This window comes from Charadrius vociferus, unplaced genomic scaffold, assembly GCF_000708025.1.
Source record: "Charadrius vociferus isolate BGI_N301 unplaced genomic scaffold, ASM70802v2 scaffold163, whole genome shotgun sequence".
Lineage (NCBI taxonomy): Eukaryota > Metazoa > Chordata > Aves > Charadriiformes > Charadriidae > Charadrius > Charadrius vociferus.
In genome coordinates, this window is record NW_009648332.1 from 15,094,263 (window position 1) to 15,114,542 (window position 20,280).

Consider the following 20,280-nt stretch of genomic DNA (forward strand, 5'->3'; position numbering starts at 1 on the left):
GGGCTGCGGGAGAGGCCGGCCCCGGGGCGGAACTCGCCAGAGAAGTAACTGGCCGTGGGGGAGCGACTGGAAATGACCACGGTCATCGCTTCGGTCCCTGCAGACAGACGTTCGGTTAACACACAGGGTTTCTCATTTTCCCCCTGAAACCATGTGAAGGCATGGGGAACAGCATGCGTTAGTTCCTGTGGGAAGGACAGGCATTCTGGGCTTTGGGTGGGGTTCCACCCCCTTTATTTTTATGATGCCTTTTTTTTCATCTAAATGTATAACTAAACCTGTTATTTTATTTTTTATTTCACTGTGGCTTTATTCGTGGTAGGTTTAATTTAGTTAGAATGGTCTTGGCTTGCATGGTTATATGGTAATAACGTCTAGTTATACTTCTTATTCAAGGGGTTTGTGAAAGTTGTCAAGAATAAGGCCTACTTCAAGAGATACCAAGTGAAATTCAGGAGAAGGAGAGGTACGCTTAAATCCCCTGTAACATATAATTAAATGTCATTGATGAACATTCCTACTTTTTTCCACGTGTCTTCCACCCTATAACTGTTGTTTTTCAGAGGGAAAAACTGATTACTATGCTCGCAAACGGCTGGTAATTCAAGATAAAAACAAGTATAACACCCCTAAATATAGGATGATTGTGCGTGTTACCAACAGAGACATCATTTGCCAGGTAAGGTCTGTAGTGCTTGCTACTTAGTAGCCTTCCCAGAGTGAAGAGAACAGAAAGGGGCATGGTTGAAGCAGCTGGGCTTTTTTAGGAGTGATCTGAGCAATTTTCATATTCTAAAATAGTTTCTTAGAGGAGAACAATCTTTAATGTTGACACAACTTCAGTAACAAACCATATTCATGATCCAAAATAAGTTTTACTAGTGTCAGCGTTCTTCAGCAAGGTTATTTGTAATATAAGTTGTACTGTTTCAGTGATGCTGAGATAAGTAAAAGATTTTAGGGACAGGGAAGATTTCTTACTCTTTTTCTGCTGTATTTAAAGTGCTTTGAAAAGAGGGTGGTTTTGCTTGACCGAAGACAACAAAGTTGACTACGTGACCTGTCAACCTGCATTGACTATTGCACTGTATCTAAAGGTGCCTTCTCTTTTGAGAGTTCTTTTTTTTCCCTTTGATGTTATGTGGATCGTATAAAGCAGGGAGGCGTTATGATGGCTTTCCTGTGAAATTAAAGGAGACTAGCAAATAACAAGCATGAAAAAATGCCTACTATTCTTAAGTATGCAGTTGTGTGTTGCATCATATGCAGTTCTTCACTGTGGTTCACTTTCCTGTTTCATTTTCAGAATGTTTTGACTAATTTTGAAGTTAAAACTTAAACACGTTTATTCTATCATAAATACATGTTGTTAAGCTCAAAAAAAAAAAGAAGCTAGAAAAGTTTAACTGTCATTTCTTTCTTCATAGAATAATTCTATCTGTTGAGAAGAGTGGAGAGTGCTGTTTTTACAGTCAGTTCAGATAAAACTATATGACCTTGATGAGGTTATTTTATCTTTGAGACTCAAAACCAAAAATCAGTGGTGGCAGATGCTTACATCTGACTGGTAGTGCCCTTCCAGTATGTAGAAATCCTGCAAATAGAGGACAGCGTTTTGGATGTAGAAAGGAGGTGTGGGAGTCAAAAGGAGAAGGTTCTGTATGCAGAAGGAACAGTAGAAACATATCTGATTGTACTGCTGTCTCACAGGAGACCCCTGAGATTATGAAAATCTCAGACCCATTAATAATATCATTCCATAAGGTGAGTAACAATGTTATCACAAACTCTGTATCAGATGCGTTTGTATTTTTCTGAGGTGCATTACATGCCGTGTTGTATGAGAACTACATGCAGAAAGTGGGACAGAATCCATCCACATCTACAATTACTCTTTGAAAGGTGACTTTTGTAGGCAGTTTCCTGGCTTCTTCATGTATGTGGAGAGGTAAATAAAGTTGTTGCTGACATACAGTTTCTCTGGCCTACTACAGATTTGGATTCTTGGTGTTTGTACTTGAGTTAATCATGCTTTTTAAAAAAGTGAATAGAAAAACACAACTCGTCAAGCTTGCATGCAAAGGTTGGCAGTTTGCTGGGCATCTGTATAAAGAATTCCTATCGACTTAAGTAGATGTTAAGAAACAATAAATTGAGCCCAGAAGTATTGTGAGAACACTAACAGTTGTTTTGTTGTCAGATTGCTTATGCCAGAATCGAAGGTGACATGATTGTCTGTGCTGCTTATGCCCACGAGCTGCCAAAATACGGCGTGAAGGTTGGCCTGACCAATTACGCAGCAGCGTACTGTACAGGTCTGCTGTTGGCACGCAGGGTAGGTATCCATCAGATTGTCTGGAAGTTGCTGCTCTGGTTTTCTTACGAAAGGGAAAGCCCACTTTCTTAAGGGGCACATTAGTATAGATGCCTGACTCCTTGGGCTTCTCTAAATATTAACTTTCACTAGTTAGCATATAGATTTGATGGCCTCTTGTGACTGTCAGATCACAGGGAGAAGTATGACAGCATGCAGTTTCAACTCCAGCAGCCCACTTTTAAGTCTCAGCACTTAAGTTTGGTAGAGGGAGGGAGTCAGGGTAAAAATGTAACAAATGCACCTTGGAGAGTTTGAAAACATGTAAGCAGCATCCATCAATTTTCCATACGAGCTCATGAATAAGTCTTAAGCTCACTGGTGTACCTGTTGGAACAAAAGGTTGAAACTTAACAGTTTACTTAACAGAAACTTAACATGCTTACCGTGGTTGTTGTTAAAAGCTTTGTTACTATGGGGTGCATATTTTTTGTGAAGAAATTTATTTAAAGCATTAAGGTTCTACTGCAAATTTGTGTTTTAAGGTGGTGGTGATTCTTCATTTTGTCAATAAATGGAAAGAATTTCAGAAGTGCTTTTTTTCTCTCTTCCCCACAGCTTCTGAATAAATTTGGTCTCGATAAGATCTATGAAGGCCAAGTTGAAGTGACTGGTGATGAATACAATGTGGAAAGCGTGGATGGAAAGCCTGGTGCTTTCACATGCTACCTGGATGCAGGTCTTGCAAGAACTACCACTGGAAACAAAGTCTTTGGTGCTCTGAAGGGCGCAGTGGATGGTGGTCTGTCAATCCCTCATAGGTAATGTAATCCGTTTGGAAAAATTCCTTTAGAATTAAACTGAGATGCTTTTGTATGTGACAGTCTACTTATACTGTCCCTTTATGTTGAAATAATTTGTTATGACCTGGTAATGATTATGTAGCCTAGGTTCTGGAGTGGGGGGTTTCTTGGTTGCTTCACTGTCTTTTTTTAATCCACAATTACCCTTCTGATAGTGCTGCTGGGAATCTTGCAACTATCAAAAGTTGCTATGAAATTTTTAGAAACTAAGAGCCATCTTGTTGCTTTTACTTAAAATCATCAATTGATTGAATGCACTTAAGTAAATATCCTTTAGTATTCTGCTGTTTTATGTCATTAGCAAATTGTGTGTATGTATTGATTTCGCTGTGACAGCAGTCTACCCGCACTTAAAATTTCCACGTGGAAGTTTTGACAATTGCTGTCATAGGCTACAAATGACTGAATAAAGATTTTTGGTAGTGTTATCTAACACTGATATTGCAGTTGATTGGTTCTTTCTGCTAGTAGCAGTAGAGAAGAAATCTGAGATCTGTTCTGTATTTTCCTGCCCTCTCCCATTCATTCTTGACTAATTGTCCAGTTTTTCTGACTTGGCTGCTACATGATGATACTCCCAATGACTGAACACTCTGTAGTTGGTCCATGGTGTGTGTATGATGCACTGCGCTGTTTCAAGACGGGACTGATGGCAGCTGAGATGAACTTAAAACTTCTATTTCTTAATTTCCATATCTCTTGAATTTTTAATTAGAGGGTCCTATCCCTCAGTTATCTGGAGGAGAATCTGATGTATCAGTCATTTCTTTGTGGAACCTAGCTTCTGAATTAGCGGATTTAGCAGTATGTCTTAATCTGACTGTAACTGCTGTTTCACAGTACCAAACGTTTCCCTGGTTATGACTCGGAAAGCAAAGAATTCAATGCAGAGGTACACCGCAAGCATATCATGGGCCAAAATGTTGCAGATTATATGCGTTACCTGATGGAGGAGGATGAAGATGCTTACAAAAAACAGTTCTCCCAATACATAAAGAACAATGTAACACCTGATGGGGTAAGATTTATCTGGCTGGCTCTTGTGCATTAATAGAGATGATGCGTAGGGCCTTCTCTAGTAATGCAAATAAGTTTATGTACAATAATGTGAATCATGTTGTATGTTACCCATGCAAAGAAAATATTTTTCCTTCATTAAGGGTTCTTTGGTATATTGTAGATCTTCTGAAAGTGAGATCTCTTTTCCTGTGGTGAAGCTTATCATTCTGCCTATAAATCTAAGCTTACAGGACTGCATTCTAAGCTCGATCTCTTTTTTTTTTTCCTGATACAGAAATTAACTTGAAGTTTCTATACATGCTACTCACTTATTCCTAATCCTGCACGATAGCCTGTCATTTCTGCAGCTGTGGTAGTTGCAACTGTGAGGATGTGCTCTATGTGAAATCTGTCTTAGGATTTGTGTGACCCTTATAGGTAGTTCTGTGCCCCAGCTGAATATAGAATAGCCCAAGCTAGCTCTATTGTAGAAGCTAGCATCTCACAAAACTACTGTGTGTAATATGTCTTATTTTAGTACTACTTTAAATTTTAGAGTATTTTGTACAAAACACTAGAAGATACATAAGATTACCAAGGTGCTTCTTTCACTTCCTTAAAGTGTTAAACTCCTTTCAGATGGCTTGTCATGTGGCCTGTAATGTTCTTGCCTGGGTTTCCCAAAGTAGTGATCCTGAAGCTTGAAACAAACATTCTCATGTACCCTTTTTAAGCTATGGAAAACTTAACTTCATTCTTTATCCCTTTATTGCTATTGGGTTTGGTTGTGGTTTTTTTGTAAACTTAACTGACTGCTATTTTTTTATAACTTAGTCTTTACTAAAAATAAGTAACGTTGTATTGCAAATGCCAACTTCAACTATTTTACTAAACAAACAATACTTATAGCTTGTATTGCAATGAAGTGGGTCCAGGACTTATGTCAATAGCTAGACAGTTATTCTTTGTACACTTAGAAGATTTTTCACAGCTGGGGTCTAGTGGTCTTAATTAACCACCAGGAAAGGTATTCTTAAAATTGGTGCTGTTATGGAGCCACAGGTGTCTTTGAGACAGAGCAGCAGAGAGAGCAGGAGTCTCTGGTACCTTCTGCTATTGATCTATGTAACTGGACAGATCACTTCCATTTTCCTGTCTCACATGTTAAAAGAACAGTTGCTCAAGTACAATGATGTGCTGTCTGAGCTGTCAGAAATTGCTGTTTGGGTATAGCCTCTGCTACAGTATTTCTATTATTGCGTCCTTGGGGACGATGCAGGGACTGTCATGGTTCTTGCAAGACTTACAAATCTGTAGCTGCTTTCACAACAACTTCTACGCTTTCCCTCTTACTAAACAGCTTTGTAATGTGTACTACAGTAGGGTCTTGAAAGTGGTAGGATTACATGTTTGATGACAGGAATTTGTGTGGAGTAATGTTGGTTTAATAAGTAAACATGAAGTATTTTATTCTAGGCAAAAGCAGAATAACTGTCTACACTGCCTTTTAATTTAAATGTAGGGAAGCTATGGGACTGAAAGTAGGCTTCAGAGGAAAAAGTATTTCAACTGCAAGATCCTAGACTGTATTTATGAGACTTGTAAGTAATCTGTAGGTACTCTATGGCCTCAGATCCGTAACTGTTAAAGATAAAATTACTTCCTGCATTTTGTTGTTTTTTATTTTTTTTATATGATCCTACAACTGGACCACTATAGAGGATTTAATTTTATTTTTTTTTTAAGATGGAAGAAATGTATAAAAAAGCCCATGCTGCTATACGGGATAATCCAGTCCATGAAAAGAAACCCAAGAGAGAAGTCAAGAAAAAGAGGTAAAACTCCCATCTTCTTTAACATGAGTGTGACTTCTCTGTTGAAGATATTTTAGTCATGTTAAAACAAGTACCGTAGTTCACATTGCAGTTGTATCAAAACTCAGATGTGTTCTAGATCAGATTGATGCAAGCATTTCTGCATAACTTTGTCAGGAGTTAACATTAGCAGTAGGAACTTAAATTTTAAGAGCCCTCAACTGCATTAAAAACAAAATTTAAAAGTGGAGCATACTTGTGGCCTGAATAGCTGGAACCCTTATGTGTGTATTCTGGTCACAGTGGGAAAGCTGCTTCTCTTCAGGAGAGGGTAGGCTGACTAATTTGTCAGTACTAAACTATTTTGACTTTTCAGGGGTCTGAGAGAAGAGAAATACAGGCACAACTATTGCATTGGGCTTGACACTGTCTATACTCCAGTCACAAGAGAGTACTAAGCTTACCTCTTGAGGAACTAAACTGCTGCAGTCTAACCATGCCCTTTTGTGGTGCCCTAACTACAGCCTTAAATCACTACGAGACAATAAGATGTTACAGAAGTGAGAATACGTTCTAGCACAGCACTGCTAATCATAGTTCTCATGCAGCACTGCAGCTTTCTTGACCACCTTTCTGCCTTGGATATATCATAGACTGTGCTTACTTTGCAGATGGAACTGTCCCAAGATGTCCCTCGCTCAGAAGAAAGATCGTGTTGCTCAGAAGAAGGCTAGCTTTCTCAGGGCCCAGGAGCGCGCAGCTGATAGTTAAGACAACTTCCACAATTTTCTATGAAGCTTTGGAAAAAGTGGCAATAAATTTATTGAGTAAGCAACTGTGTAAGACTGGCTTATTAATATAAAGATGCAGAATATTTTTTTTATGATCTAGATACTCTGTAGCCTTAAGGGTTTTTTCCCCCCTTCAAAGTACTGCATGAATTGAACTCCTTCACAGGGGAAAAGACTTCAAAACTAATGCTGGTGCATTAGCATTATTCCCATAAGAAGGGGCAATGAATTTGATTAATTTTTGGCATGACTAGTATCAAAGACTAGATATAAGAACTTGCTGCTTTTAACTACAAAAAGATTTTAAATTTTTAAAAAGGGCTTTACACGTCCTTCACCTTTTTTCTTTCAGCATACTTAATGTTATGGAGGAATCTGTATGTAGCTTAAGAAAAAAGCAGGAGTAGTCACACTGGGTTCTAAAGCCTCTGCCCAAAGGCAGCCTTAGGCTTTCAGGAATAAAGTCAGCAATACTTTCACTCAGCTCCAAGCTCTGAAACAGGTTCTGCCTTAAGCTAAATACTTCACATTATTTAGTGATTAGACAAGAGAATTCACTTTCACGTTGCATACACGTGCTTAGTTACAGAGGCCTTGACTTGCCCTTATCTCTTATTTTCTCCTACATCTCAGTTTCATAGGCACTTCTGACTTAGACTTACTTGCTTGCACAGTTCAAACACGAGTCAAGTAGGCTACATAGATGAATGTTTTGCTTTAAGATACTGCTACTGAAAGAGAAGAGGAGGCCTGTGATTTATTGTAAACAAAAGCTTTGTTTTCCCCAATGAAAGCTCCAACTTGATACAACAGCAATAAAAGTGAAGGTTCTGTACAACAAACTGCACTATTAAGCATGTTTTCCAGTTGTTTAAAATACCCAACATCATTTTGGATTCAATTTCTGCTCAGAACCTAGAAGCAATTACAGTCATATTTTTCCACCAAGAACATGACCACTTTACCTTTGAGTGTATTAGCTTGTGGTTGGAGGACATTATCAAGTTAGAGACATTAATTACCATAGTAATTCTTAAACTGAAAAGCTGATGTTTACAAAACAGTACACTCTTAACCCAAGCTGCATACTATTACATATGGTATGGAGAAATGACTTTGTTGGTCCTGTGTTTCAGTTTAATCATTCAAGGAATGCATTTAATAGAGGATACCTAAAGCAATTATCAACCTTTCAAATATTTAAGTAAAGCTTGTCCTTCTTGCTTATGCTGAAAATGAATTAAGGGGCCAGGATTTAGAAGCATATGGATGACTGGCATTAAAATCATTAAGGATGGAACTACTTTACCTAAAGCACTTATAAATTAAGCAGTACCAGAGAAGTATTGAGCACAGTATTAAGGTGTTTTATGGACATCCAGTTCTGCATAATTGTGAACATAGATGTAAATCTGAGAAACAACAGGGATGCAGATTAAAGGTGCTACAGTGGTCATGCCACGTGGAGTGCCAGGATTTACTCAAGACTTAAGAATGATTTATAGAAAAGGAGAGTAATAACACTACAGCTCACTTAATGTTCCACCTCATTCCTGGCTCTTACTATCTCAAGAGTCTCCCATTTAAACAATATTCCATGATCCGGAACAATCCAGCTTCTGTCCTACAGTTCGGGTCTAGCTCTGGCTTACATTCTGCAATAGTTGAAGAAGATTTAAGTACAAGGCTGTAGCTGAATTTGGAGGGACAGTAGAAAGTCAAAACTTTATCTGCAATTATTACTTGTTTCACACGTCATACAGCAGATTCCTACACAATGCAATTTGGTTGGTGTTTTTTTTTTTTAAATTGTTAGAACATTTCTGCTATCAGTATTTTTAAAAATTAACTTCAGTTCTCATGAAACAGCTTAGTCCACAGACTCCTTACTTTTGCATATTTACTACAGCTTAATTTGGGTTAAAGGCCTCAACTGAAGTACAATAATCTACAGTTTTTGAAATGGATGTTGATACTGCTGCTAGACTATGTACATAATTTTAAGAAATAACATATTCTACAATTCTTGGCTTCCAACATAGTTCACTGTGTAAGGACTTCATTAAAAAGTGTTGAAATACTTAAACATTCAAGATGTAAGCATGAGGTAACAAGGTGTAAACAGAATCTGATTTAAGTCTCATATTACAACATGTCAATTCTAGAATAAAATTCTAATTTTTCCACAGTTTAGAAGTTATTAATGTGCAAATTCTGCCATGCCAAGGTATTAGTAAACATCAGTCTCACAGTTCAGTTTATTCATAACAGCAGCTTGGACTCAGACACGTTGTTTGCAGTAGTGGTGGTTCATCATAAAACTACTTAGGATAAAAATCTTTTGCAGGTATTTCACAAGTGAGCAATGATTTTCACAGAATTGTAAGATGTTCCATCAGTTGATGCGGTGGCACAGTGAATACTTTCATCCTGTTCAAGATCTGACAAAGTGCACAGAACAGTCAAGCATGCAGGGTTTTTGTTTCCATAACAGCACTGGAATACCAGAAGTGCTTCTGGCCTCCGCCTGACCATTGAGTGGCATGTTTGTTCTTTGAGAAGCCCTGTCGTAAGGTATGGACTGAAGGGCAAGAGTTAAAAAGCCGTCCATGAAATCTGAGTAAAGAAACGTCTTTAAAAAATGCTGCAGATTGTTTTTATCAAATGTGGTAGGCCACCTCTAGTGGCAGGCATCAATATTATCCTCTGCTGGTGGAGAAGCTAAGAATCATTTGTATGGGAAATCTTCTTCCACAGTAAAGTTTTTAAGTTATTGAGTATTAAAGAATGCTCCATTTCCATCTGATTTGCTGTGACTTTAAGGGCAATACACAAGTACAGTTGTTTTTCTAGTTCTTCATGAATATCAGAAGGAGCACCACGAAGCAGATAGTCTTTAAGTAGCTTACAGGCTTTTGCCAAGTTTGGCTGAATTACTTCTGTGGTACATCTCATTTTGCTTTGGTCACACAGAGTTCTACAGTCTGTACCATAAATACAGTCCAAATCCGATTCACACTGACGATCTTTAATTATTTCCTTTAAATTAATTTCTGGCACAATTTTTCTCATGTCCATCATTTTCAAATCATATTTATCATTATATCCCAAGTTGTTGGCACTTGTATCACACATAAGAAAGTTTCCATAAGGTCCATGGAAAATATCTTCCACAAATTCTAAAAGCCCTATAGCTATTTTCGCCTTTCTTGGCCATGATGGAGTAAACCATTGGTCCATGCTTCTTCTGAAGCCAGAGGGAATGAAAAGTTCTATAATCCATGGAAGGCTGATTCCATAGAGAGAGGTATATTCAACTCTTTCAGTCACATAGAGATCCCCACAAAAACCCATCAACTTGGGAGTATGTTCTTTATCCTGTAAGATCACCATTAACAGAAACTCATCTAGCTGCAGAAGTGCCCATGCAGATTTCGCCTCTGGCAAAGAAACTCGACCATCTTTGTTTCCATCAGCAAAAGACAGGATGAGATTAACCAGTTCTGAAAGATTTCCTTGTTCACCCAGTTTTGCCTAAAAATAACAAACGGAAAAGATTAAGTATGATTTCATTAACTACCAGCAATCCACCTGTCGTTCTTCTACAGACAGTATGGTTCGGGTATGTTATGGTCTAGTTTTCATTGGTTACAGATGTTACAGGACTTGCTACCAGATGCCTGAAGAGCTTCCACTTTGTTCTGTTTTCAAAGGTACCAAATATATGATCTTCCGAGAGTACTAGTGTTCTTTGCATTTCAAAACGCAAACATTAAAATTCAAACATTGTTCTTGGTCAGATCAGTCTTTAGAAAAGTCGTATCAGGTAGCTTGTTAAATAGTCTCTTAGAAAAAGTATGTAGAATTCAAATCTTTAGATCAGGTTTAGTTTTCAGCTGATTAAACCTTACAGGTGTAAACAAATTACAGTATCAACTACAATTTGGCCAACTATAAAATGTATGAAGACATGCTGGGTACAAATCCCATATGATAAGTGTACTGAAATACTTAATTTTGTTATTTGATAGAACCACCTCCATTGGATCAATACAGAGAAAGAAGCCATTGCTGGAATCAGAAAAATTGGATTTTTAACTACCACCAACACATGCAAAGAGTCAGATAAACTCTTCCCAAATTCTCCAGAAAACTACTCTAAAGCACCTGCTGCTCACCCATTCTTAGAGACAAAGCTACTGTAATGCATGACAACTGTCATTAGCTTTACATAATTTTGTTAAAGTGTGTGCACATATGCTCATTCAGCTTGAACAGCATTATTTCCATTACTGGAGACATAGGAGCTACAACAAGAGCAAAAAAATTTTAAGAAAGAAAACCCAAAAATCAGTATTGACACAGCATCAAAGTGATGACTCTATATTATGAAAATTCTGGGGTAGCATTAAAGCAATAGAAATAAGTGTCACATTAATATAACACAGAAAGCACTGGGAGAATATGGCTGGGGAAAAACAGTTAACATAGTAACTCTTCCCAAGCATGAACAGTGTTCAAATTTGGCTTCAGTCTTTGTACCAGGTTACAATAACCCCAAGAGCAGCAAAAATATACATATTTTTACCATATTTTCTATACAAATACAAGCAAGGATCTTAAAATGTCCCTTCCAACATAGATGATTCTATGATTCTATGAAAGCTGTAGACATGCAAGATGCATACCAACTTGCATCTGTTAAAAAGTAAGGAAAACACCTGCTAAGTAGTTACTTTAAACGTCAAGATAAGCACCTCTGGGAAAAACTATTTTTGTGCTGATTGACTGGTTTTCTAACATGCATTTGAACACGGCTCATACAATAGGGCACCCTCTCCAGCTGCAGGAAAATAAGCTTTTCTATCAAAGTAGAATAAATAAGCATATACTTACTTTAAAAAGACCATATACCATTTCTTTGAATTTCTCAACAGTAGTTCCTCTTGTAGGTTTATCAAATAGGACTATTTCCTTCCTTGGTTCTGGGTCAGTACCAAAATCAGGTTGGGCAGCTTCTTCCATCTGGCATTTTATAACCCCTTGCAGATTTCCCCATATTCCTAAATACATCTATGCAGGAAAAGAGGGGAAAAGATAAGAAACAACTTTAGATGACTAGAGGTCATCTAGAGACCATCTGTACTCCAACCACTGCTTCAAGAGCCAACACAGATTAGAAAAGAGTCCTGCGTACAGACAATGCACAGAGCACATTCAAACAATGGCAACTTCAAATACAATACACTACTGCAGGTACTTAAGAGACACTACACTGTCGAAATACAAAGACAGCTTGAAAAATAGTATATTGGCATTACTACCATCTTCACATAGGTTATTAAGAGGCTGCTGCTTCTATCTCAGACAGCACAGTAGTAGTATGCTGTGCTAAAGTATAGGTATTCTGTCAAAACATGGAAGGATCTGGTGTATTTTATATATATGCTTATAAAATATATGTATTATAAAATAGTAATATACCCCAATAGACAAATAATATATAATATTATATACAGGTATATTATACATAGGTGCATATCATATATAGTATACCTAGATATTCTCTCTATATAGGTATATTATATGCATATATATAAATGTGCTCTGCATATCACAGCAAATGGAGTTTGAAATAATCTATATCAAACAGATACAGCTTACTGAAACTAAGGTCTACTTGATGTTGTAGAGAATGATTTTTTCAGTAGGAAATAATAAAACTAGGTTAGATGAGTGAAGCCTTACCTGGTTATTGGGCTTTGTTGACAAACATTTTCCAAAATACAATGTTTCTTTAGCACAAAGACTGCTACATGCTGACCCATCAATAACTCCAGTCTTGTATTTATCACACTGAAACAAACAGGGAGAAAAAGATTTTAAAAATTGCCCAAGAAAGGAGGCAACAACTGTATCTCTCCCAACACCTCACTCTTGAAAGAATAATCTAATAAAACAATTTTAATAACCCTATACCAAAACCACGTTTAGAAGCATAACTGGGTTTATCTGTAATTGAAGATGTAAACTTACTTCAACATGGAGGAATATCAGAAATTGTTAAATTTACATGTGGCACTGACTGAATTGGCTGTGGAATTAGTCAGGACAAACACATAAGAAAGCTATGCTAAGTATACTTACTATTATTTTCCTACAGTCATGTCCTCTGCATAGTTCTGTGTAGGTGGAGTATTGAACATACACAACCCAGCTGCCAATAAATACTACTAACCAAGAGATGAAGAGATACTTCATCCGCATATATGAGAAACGTACCTAGAGGACACAAAGAGAAAATATTCTCTGTCATTCATTCAGCAGTACTCAGAATGATAGAAACAAACATGATTTACTATTTCACCTTTAAGAATTTGACTTCCACGGGGATAAAATAAGCAGACTGCATTACATGGAACATTCACTTCCTTCAGTGAGCAAAACTGACATGGGAAGTCAGTTTGACTTACATAGGTTGAAGGAAAAATCAAGATATAAATAAATAAAATAAAACATGTCAGACCCTCATAGGGCAAGCCAGGCCGCAAGAAGGAATTTGATCAAAATCAAACTGTCAGAGCTCAACTACTTGCATTTTTCTCTAAGACTACTTATGTTCCACTCCTGGTAAACCAAATCCATCAGACCAGGACTCTGATCAAAAATAATCTGTGTTAATGTATAAATATGCAAGACATATACAATGAGCACAGTGGGTATCAAGGACTGGTTCCATGTGCTGAAGTCTCCCACTCCTTCCTTGACGTGACACCATTTAATTATGCAAGTAGAATTCCTCTGTGCTAGCCTCACCTTTAGTGGTCTTTCCCAAAACTGTATGCAAGGCTTTCCTGTTGTTTGTGTGGCCTCACATTTATATTTTTCACTAGGGACAGAGGAAAAAAGTATTTATAAATTAAGAATTGAAGGAGAGTTAAATGCTTTGTAACAGAGGAGGCATGGTTGCACGGTTTAATCTTTTTCTTTTTCCTTTTTTTTCTGTCCCCCCCCTCCTTTGAGTCTGGTGTGCTAACAGTTTGATTTTCATACTCACATCAGGATTAGAAAAGAATTAGAAAGTCAGGATCAGCTTTAGCAACAGGATATAAGGAAAGTGCATAGAGCAGCTGTATTGGGTCAGCATGAGATCCATTTCTACCAGTACCCTGATCTTCACCAACAGCTATAAATATGTTCTCACTCTTCGATGGCATCTATAATATAGATCACAAATGTGCTCCCATTTTTCCTCTAGAACTTGCTAAGCCAGATGTGATTTTCTATGTTTAGTAAATCTCAAACCATTTATCTTTCATGAACTTAGCCAGACTCCTTAAAATCCATATAAGCTTTTAGCATCCAGAACACCCTTTAGCAATTAATTCCACAGGTCTACTATCCACTGTACTGGAGTCAGAGACTGGACTTTATTTTGCTTAAACCTGGTTCATATTAGCTTTGTTTGAGATTCCCTAGTTCATGCACTGGAAGAGATGAGTTATCGATTTTTGTCCACTCTCTCCACATCTGTCATGATTTTGTGAGCCTCCATCGCATGCCTCCCTGCCATGTCATCTCTTTTCCAGATTGATAGGTCTTAACTTAGCTGTTCCTCATAGAGAAACCATTCCATATGTTTGGAAAAGGTTCCAAACACATGATGTGATGTAATGTAATGAAAAGCGGTTTTGCCATCACATGCATACATACCAAGTTAACTAAGCCATCTCACACATACTAATTTCAGCTGGCTCCATCTGCATGGGAGAAAAAGCACTGAAATAATTCCAAATAACTACAATTTGATAGTATTTGTCTTAAATTACACTAAATTGAACACATGGCTTCACCTTAAGTATTTTATATTTTAGAAAAAAATAAATAAAATTATCTTCCACAAATATAGGAGGATTTTCAAAGATGCATTTCCCTTTCTAAATATGTAATTTATTTATTTTAAAAGGGAAGTAAGATTAAAGAAGCAGTTCTAATCAGCTGAATGGTAGCTTGGTTTAACACCTATCACAAGAACTGACTTTTTCAGACCTTAACAAAAGAAGTATAATTCCTAGGTGTAGAAGTCCTGCTCTCCACCTACAGTGGTTCTGACTCTTCCACCGTAACTCATCTCATGATCCAGAGTATACTTTCACACAGGCACTCACTCCATCCAAAGACTAAAGAGGAAGTCTATCTTATCACAGAATGGTTTAGGTTGGAAAGGCCCTTGAAGATCATTGAGTTCCAAGCCCCCTGCCATAGGCAGGGACACTAGACCAGGCGGCCCAAGGCCACGTCCAGCCTGGCGTTGAACACCTCCAGGGAAGGGGCCTCAACAACCTCTCTGGGCAACCTCTTCCAGTGCCTCACCACCCTCAAAGTGAAAAACTTCTTCCTAATGTTTAATCTAAACCTGTCCTCTTCCACTTTAAAGCCATTCCCCCTCGTCCTATCGCTACATGCTCTTGTAAAAAGTCCTTCTCCAGCTCTCCTGTAGGCCCCCTTTAGGTACTGGAAGGCTGCAATAAGATCTCCCTGGAGTCTTCTCTTCTCCAGGCTGAACAGCCCCAACTCTCTCAGCGTCTCCTCAAAGGAGAGGCGCTCCAGCCCTCAGAGCATCCTTGTGGCTCTCCTCTGGACACACTCCAGCAGGTCTGTGTCTTTCTTATGTTGGGGACTCCAGAGCTGGATGCAGTACTCCAGGTGGGGGCTCACGAGAGCGGAGTAGAGGGGCAGAATCACCTCCGTTGACCTGCTGGCCACACTTCTTCTGATGCAGCCCAGGATGAAGTTGGCCTTCTGGGCTGCGATTGCACATTGCTGGCGCATGCTGAGCTTCTGGGCAGTCAGCACACCCAGGACCTTCTCCTCAGGGCTCCTCTCCAGCCATTCCCCGCCGGGCCTGTATTTGTGCTTGGGATTGCCCCGACCCAGATGCAAGACCTTGCACTTGGCCTTGTTGAACTGCATGAGGTTGGCTTGGGCCCACCTCTCCAGCCTGTCCAGGTCTCTCTGGATGGCATCCCTGCCCTCCAGCGTGTCTACCTCCCCAAACAGCTTGGTATCATCGGCAAACTTTCTGAGGGTGCACTCAACCCCACTGTCCATGCCCACGGACAAAGATGTTGAATAATACAGGTCCCAGTACCGACCCCTGAGGAACGCCACTCGTCACTGCTCTCCACTTGGACATCGAGGCGTCGACCACAACTCTTTAAGGGTGACCGTCCAGCCAGTTCTTTATCCACTGAGTGGTCCATTTGTTGAATCCATGTCTCTTCTATTTAGAGACCAGGATATCGTGTGGGACGGTGTCAAACACTTTGCACAAGTCCAGGTAGATGACATCCGTTGATCTTCCCTTGTCCACTGCCGCTGTAATCCCTTCATAGAAGGCCACCAAATTTGTCAGGCATGACTTGCCCTTGGTGAAGCCATGCTGGCTGTCACCAATCACCTCCTTGTTTTCTATGTGCCTCAGCAGAGTTGACCCCATACAGTTCTAAAAGGAACATCAAGTCTCAAAGAGAAGCCGGAACACAAAGAACAACACAGAAAAATTGCTAGGAAAGATAACGCTATATGGCTCAACCCTTAATTTTGTATCCTATTATCATTCTAATTTATAGCACAACAATTTAGGAAAATAAATGGGTAATTGTGAATCAAGGGGAAGGTACACGCAAGGTGTTTTAACACTTTCAAATGTAGAAGAGCAGTCCCAAATTCCACATAACTCATTCTATGAGAAAGACTGAGAGCCTTTTGGCTATATTTTGAGAGAAGTGAGTAGACATCCCTTATGCCCAAATGACCATAAGATACAATGTTGCCAAAGTCAAAGGCCTCAGTACAACGAAATCTTAATCTCTGTCCCCTCACCCCCCACCTAAAAAGCCCAAACTGAATAATACAAGACATTAACCCAACAAGTTACACAGAAAAGCAGCAGCATGCTGGCATGGCCTTTGAACAGTTCTAGCACATTTCTCATGATGCTTTATGTCCCTTCAAAACATATAGTACCATGAAATTCCACATGAAAATTGTGTTTGTGGTTCCAAGATGCTAATAAATATGCATCCACACTCTCTGTGAGACTGTAAATTTCGATACAAAAATGGGTGAACACTTGTCCGAGGACAAGCAGAAACAGATCAACCCATCCAAGGCCTCACAGGTAATGGCTCGCACCTATATCTAGATCTCAAAAGTCACAGTCCACTACTCTAACCACAATCTCATATTTTTCTCCTCTTAGAGTGGAACAAAAACGTTTTAATGTTGTCTCTATATGATTTACTGAAGCTGGTTCAAATCTGCACATTCTTCACCTTGCTCAGCACAAGAATTCAAAGCTTTAGTAAAAAAAATAAGAAGCATCACTAAAGTTTATTTGGGCACAACTTTAAACTTCAGACATCTTATCAAAGTAAATGAGAGTTGTAACATGCTTGTACACAAGTCTAACACAAGAGGCTTGACTTGAAAGTGAATTTCTCCTTTACATAGGATCATATACACACACTAGTCCACTTTATCATCTCAAAACTTCTTTCCTTGCTTCAAGACCAGTTCCTCTGCCTTTGAGTAAATATTGTAGTTATAGCCCAGCATCTGAAGATTTAAGAAAGTGATTTATATTTTCTCTAATATACTAAGTGACAATTTTCTGTATTTCAGCTGAAATATCGCAAGATGATCTGGTTATACAGCCACAGGAACTTCACTGGTAAGTAAATAGTTATAGTCAAAAACTCATTAGTGTCATATTCTAAATTTTTCTGCTTTTGAAAATCAGAAGCGAAACAGAACAATCCCACCTTTGGACTTGCATACACTGCAATTTCACTATACAAATTGTTCAGTACTGTACAGATTACTTTCCCCTGTTTCTTCACATCTCTATACTGAAGCCCATTTTTGTCATAATTACACCCAAAGAACTGTTTGTGAGCCTATACCACAGATGAAATTGGGGAGTTGACCTGATTCACAGTACAAGCCTGCAAGTCTTTGTGTCAGCACAACTGCAGGATAGTGCACCTTGGCAAAACCAGTAGAAATATTCTGAAATAATTTTACTAACAACATTTTAAACTTATTTGCCTCATTTTCAGGTTTTGTTCCTCCACTACCAGTGCTGCAAGTGAAGCCAGTTTAAAGATGGCCATGTACTGCAAGCAATTTTTTGTAAACATTCATGCATGTTTCAGATTGTGAAGAGAGCAAACTGAATATTTCTTTCTGTAATACACATCGCATATTCACGCACCAAAAAAGTAAATTAAAAACTAAATCATTGTAAACCATGTTTATAAAGTCTTTGGTCTTCTCTAAACATCCATGAATAAGACTAAATACTAGGGTTTATCATTAAATAATGTAAAAGTTTTGTTTATGCTGTCTAAGAAATATTATCAGAATTTTGAAACACTGATTGTGGCAGTGTAGATGTCTAATGGTTTAATGAAACTACACATCTTTAATATAAATATAGGTTAAGAGGTACATGGAATACAAACACCAAAACCCACACTTAAAAAAAAATTACTTTCAAAGATTTGGGCCACTTTAATAAGTGAAGTGCTTGAGTACCCTTTTATCTATATGTAACTAGAGAAGGAAAGGTAGGAGAGAGCTGTACAGGAACACAGGATTGCCACATGAGACTACATCAATGGTCCACGGAAAAAGATGCTTTGAAGAAAATGGAAAAAAAAAAAGATAAAAACCCATCAAGGAATTATCAACATAAATTTAGAAACCAAATAATCAAATATTTCATCACAACTTGTTGATTCAGATCACATTTTCTTCAAAATTAAAAACTTTCATTATTTTGCTGCTATAAGTCTGACAGACACACCCAGGAGAAGTGAGCTTTCTGTAACCAGGAGCCTGAAATGCCTCATACCCTTGGTCCCTCCAAATCAGGGCTGAGGTTAGCAAGGGGCCAGCGTTACACTGATAAATAAATAAATTTGTATCTGACCTATGTTTAGGCAGAGGATTTGCATTTCCAGGACACTTAGGTCCTCAACTGATTAAAAATTTCAAACTGTTTTTCAGCTTTTATGAAACTAAGCGAGTGTTTTATTGTGAAAAATCAAGAGCTAAGCTGATAAAAAAAAAAAAAAAAGGAAAACCTGATACTGCTTCAAAGTGAACTCTTGGCTATGAACTAAAAGCTTGGAAAGCTTATGGAGGGAGACCTGGGAGGGGCAGGAGAAAGCGGGTTCCAGAAGATGGCAAGAGGATGAACAATATTACCTAGCTTTAAAAGGGAGGGAAAACACAGAACTGCAGCAGATAGGAAAAAAAAAAAAAAAGCTGACTTATTTACAACTAGAAAGACTACAATAATTTATGAGTACTTATAAAAATATGACAAACAACCAGTGAGGTCTCTGTGCTTCTGCCCCAAATCATTCCCAATCCCACCTGTTCCAAAACACCCAAAGGTTCTTCCAACCCATACAGCTGTGGTCCTGCCAAGTAGCTCAGCTACGCATCCTTATTCCTTCACTCCTTCACACACACTCACTTGACTTGATCTTAAAACTACCTAATTAAAAAAAAAGCTAGATACGACTAACTGCTTTTATTCTGGTAATAAATCTTGACCAGATATTGTTCCTTCAACCAGTTCTTCTTTTATGGTATTTTATTGGGAGTATTGTAAGGCAGGAATAATTTCTGCTATTTTCCTCAAAGCCACAAAGACCTTACTTGGAGTAACATGTAATTTCCTCTAAAGCATGGTGTCCACAATATGGATACAAACCGGACGGAGTACAAAAGAAAGCCAACAATAACACCGTGTGGTTTACAGCATATTTAGAAAGAGCTTAGAAAATGTATGAGGAAGCTGGGGGTAGGACAGAACGGCCAAGAAAACAAAACTGACAGCAAGGGGGCTGGGGAGCATCAAAAAAAGAAATACCATACACAAGCCTTTCCCACTGAAAGAACACTACTAAGACGACAGAATTGCAAGACTTTTAGTGCAATTTCCTAGCTTAAAAAAAGACAGACAAAATACCACACCTATATGCTTACAACATGAAGAATCACAAACCTTCTTGCAAACCACATCACTTCAACAGACTGATGAAAAGCAGTAGAAGTCATCCTACATGTGAACCAGGAACAAGTGAGAACTGATACCTCACCAATGGGTTCAGAAATACTTCCACTGCTCCCTACAGAAGGGAGCTGAAATCTTAGTTCACGCTCTGGTGGACTCAACCTCATCTATTCTTTCTTCCAGACCATCTTCTGTATTTAGTCATTTACAATTTTCACTTACTGGTTTTCCCTTTCCAGTGCCCATCTCAAGCTGTTTACTTAGCCAGCCTTAGTGTCCCCCTCTCAAACCACACATAGTCTGCTATTTTTTCTTCCAGTTATTTCCAGCCTGTTTCCATCTGATTCTGCAACACTGGCCTCAGTTCCAGTCTTCCTCCACTGTCTGTCTTCCATTCTCAAGTGTT

At 38.4% G+C, this 20,280-nt stretch overlaps 2 protein-coding genes across 3 annotated transcripts in view; one reads left to right on the forward strand and one right to left on the reverse strand.

Annotated features, from left to right (window-relative positions):
- The window catches only part of RPL5 (ribosomal protein L5), an 18,057-nt gene extending 11,235 nt beyond the window's left edge, over positions 1-6,822 (forward strand). The window contains exons 2-8 of the mRNA XM_009884895.1: positions 397-466; positions 564-679; positions 2,201-2,335; positions 2,933-3,135; positions 4,018-4,195; positions 5,923-6,011; positions 6,662-6,822. Of these exons, the coding sequence (XP_009883197.1) occupies positions 397-466; positions 564-679; positions 2,201-2,335; positions 2,933-3,135; positions 4,018-4,195; positions 5,923-6,011; positions 6,662-6,761 (891 nt within the window). The 3' untranslated portion in view covers positions 6,762-6,822. The remainder of the gene's footprint in view (positions 1-396; positions 467-563; positions 680-2,200; positions 2,336-2,932; positions 3,136-4,017; positions 4,196-5,922; positions 6,012-6,661) is intronic.
- Positions 6,823-9,367: 2,545 nt separating this feature from the next.
- On the reverse strand, positions 9,368-13,059 carry FAM69A (family with sequence similarity 69, member A). Of its 2 annotated transcripts, XM_009884742.1 has the most exons (4): positions 12,929-13,059; positions 12,530-12,637; positions 11,678-11,854; positions 9,368-10,315 (listed from the first exon to the last, which is right to left on the reverse strand). In XM_009884742.1, exons 1-4 carry the CDS (start codon positions 13,046-13,048, stop codon positions 9,503-9,505), a joined length of 1,218 nt encoding a protein of 405 aa, XP_009883044.1. In that variant the 5' UTR covers positions 13,049-13,059; the 3' UTR covers positions 9,368-9,502. The 2 variants fall into 2 exon arrangements, with proteins under 2 accessions (XP_009883044.1, XP_009883045.1); XM_009884743.1 differs by lacking the exon at positions 11,678-11,854 and having other exon boundaries at positions 12,929-13,054.
- Positions 13,060-20,280: the final 7,221 nt, after the last annotated feature.

Bases quoted from the DNA above. Each gene is read 5' to 3' on its own strand.
- FAM69A (XM_009884742.1), bottom strand. From the start codon at position 13,048: ATGCGGATGAAGTATCTCTTCATCTCTTGGTTAGTAGTATTTATTGGC. The intron at 12,638-12,928 runs GTAAGTATACTT...TGTTTGTTTCAG, and splicing joins ATGACTGTAGGAAAATAATA to TGTGATAAATACAAGACTGG. The intron at 10,316-11,677 runs GTAAGTATATGC...TGTTATTTTTAG, and splicing joins TGGTATATGGTCTTTTTAAA to GCAAAACTGGGTGAACAAGG.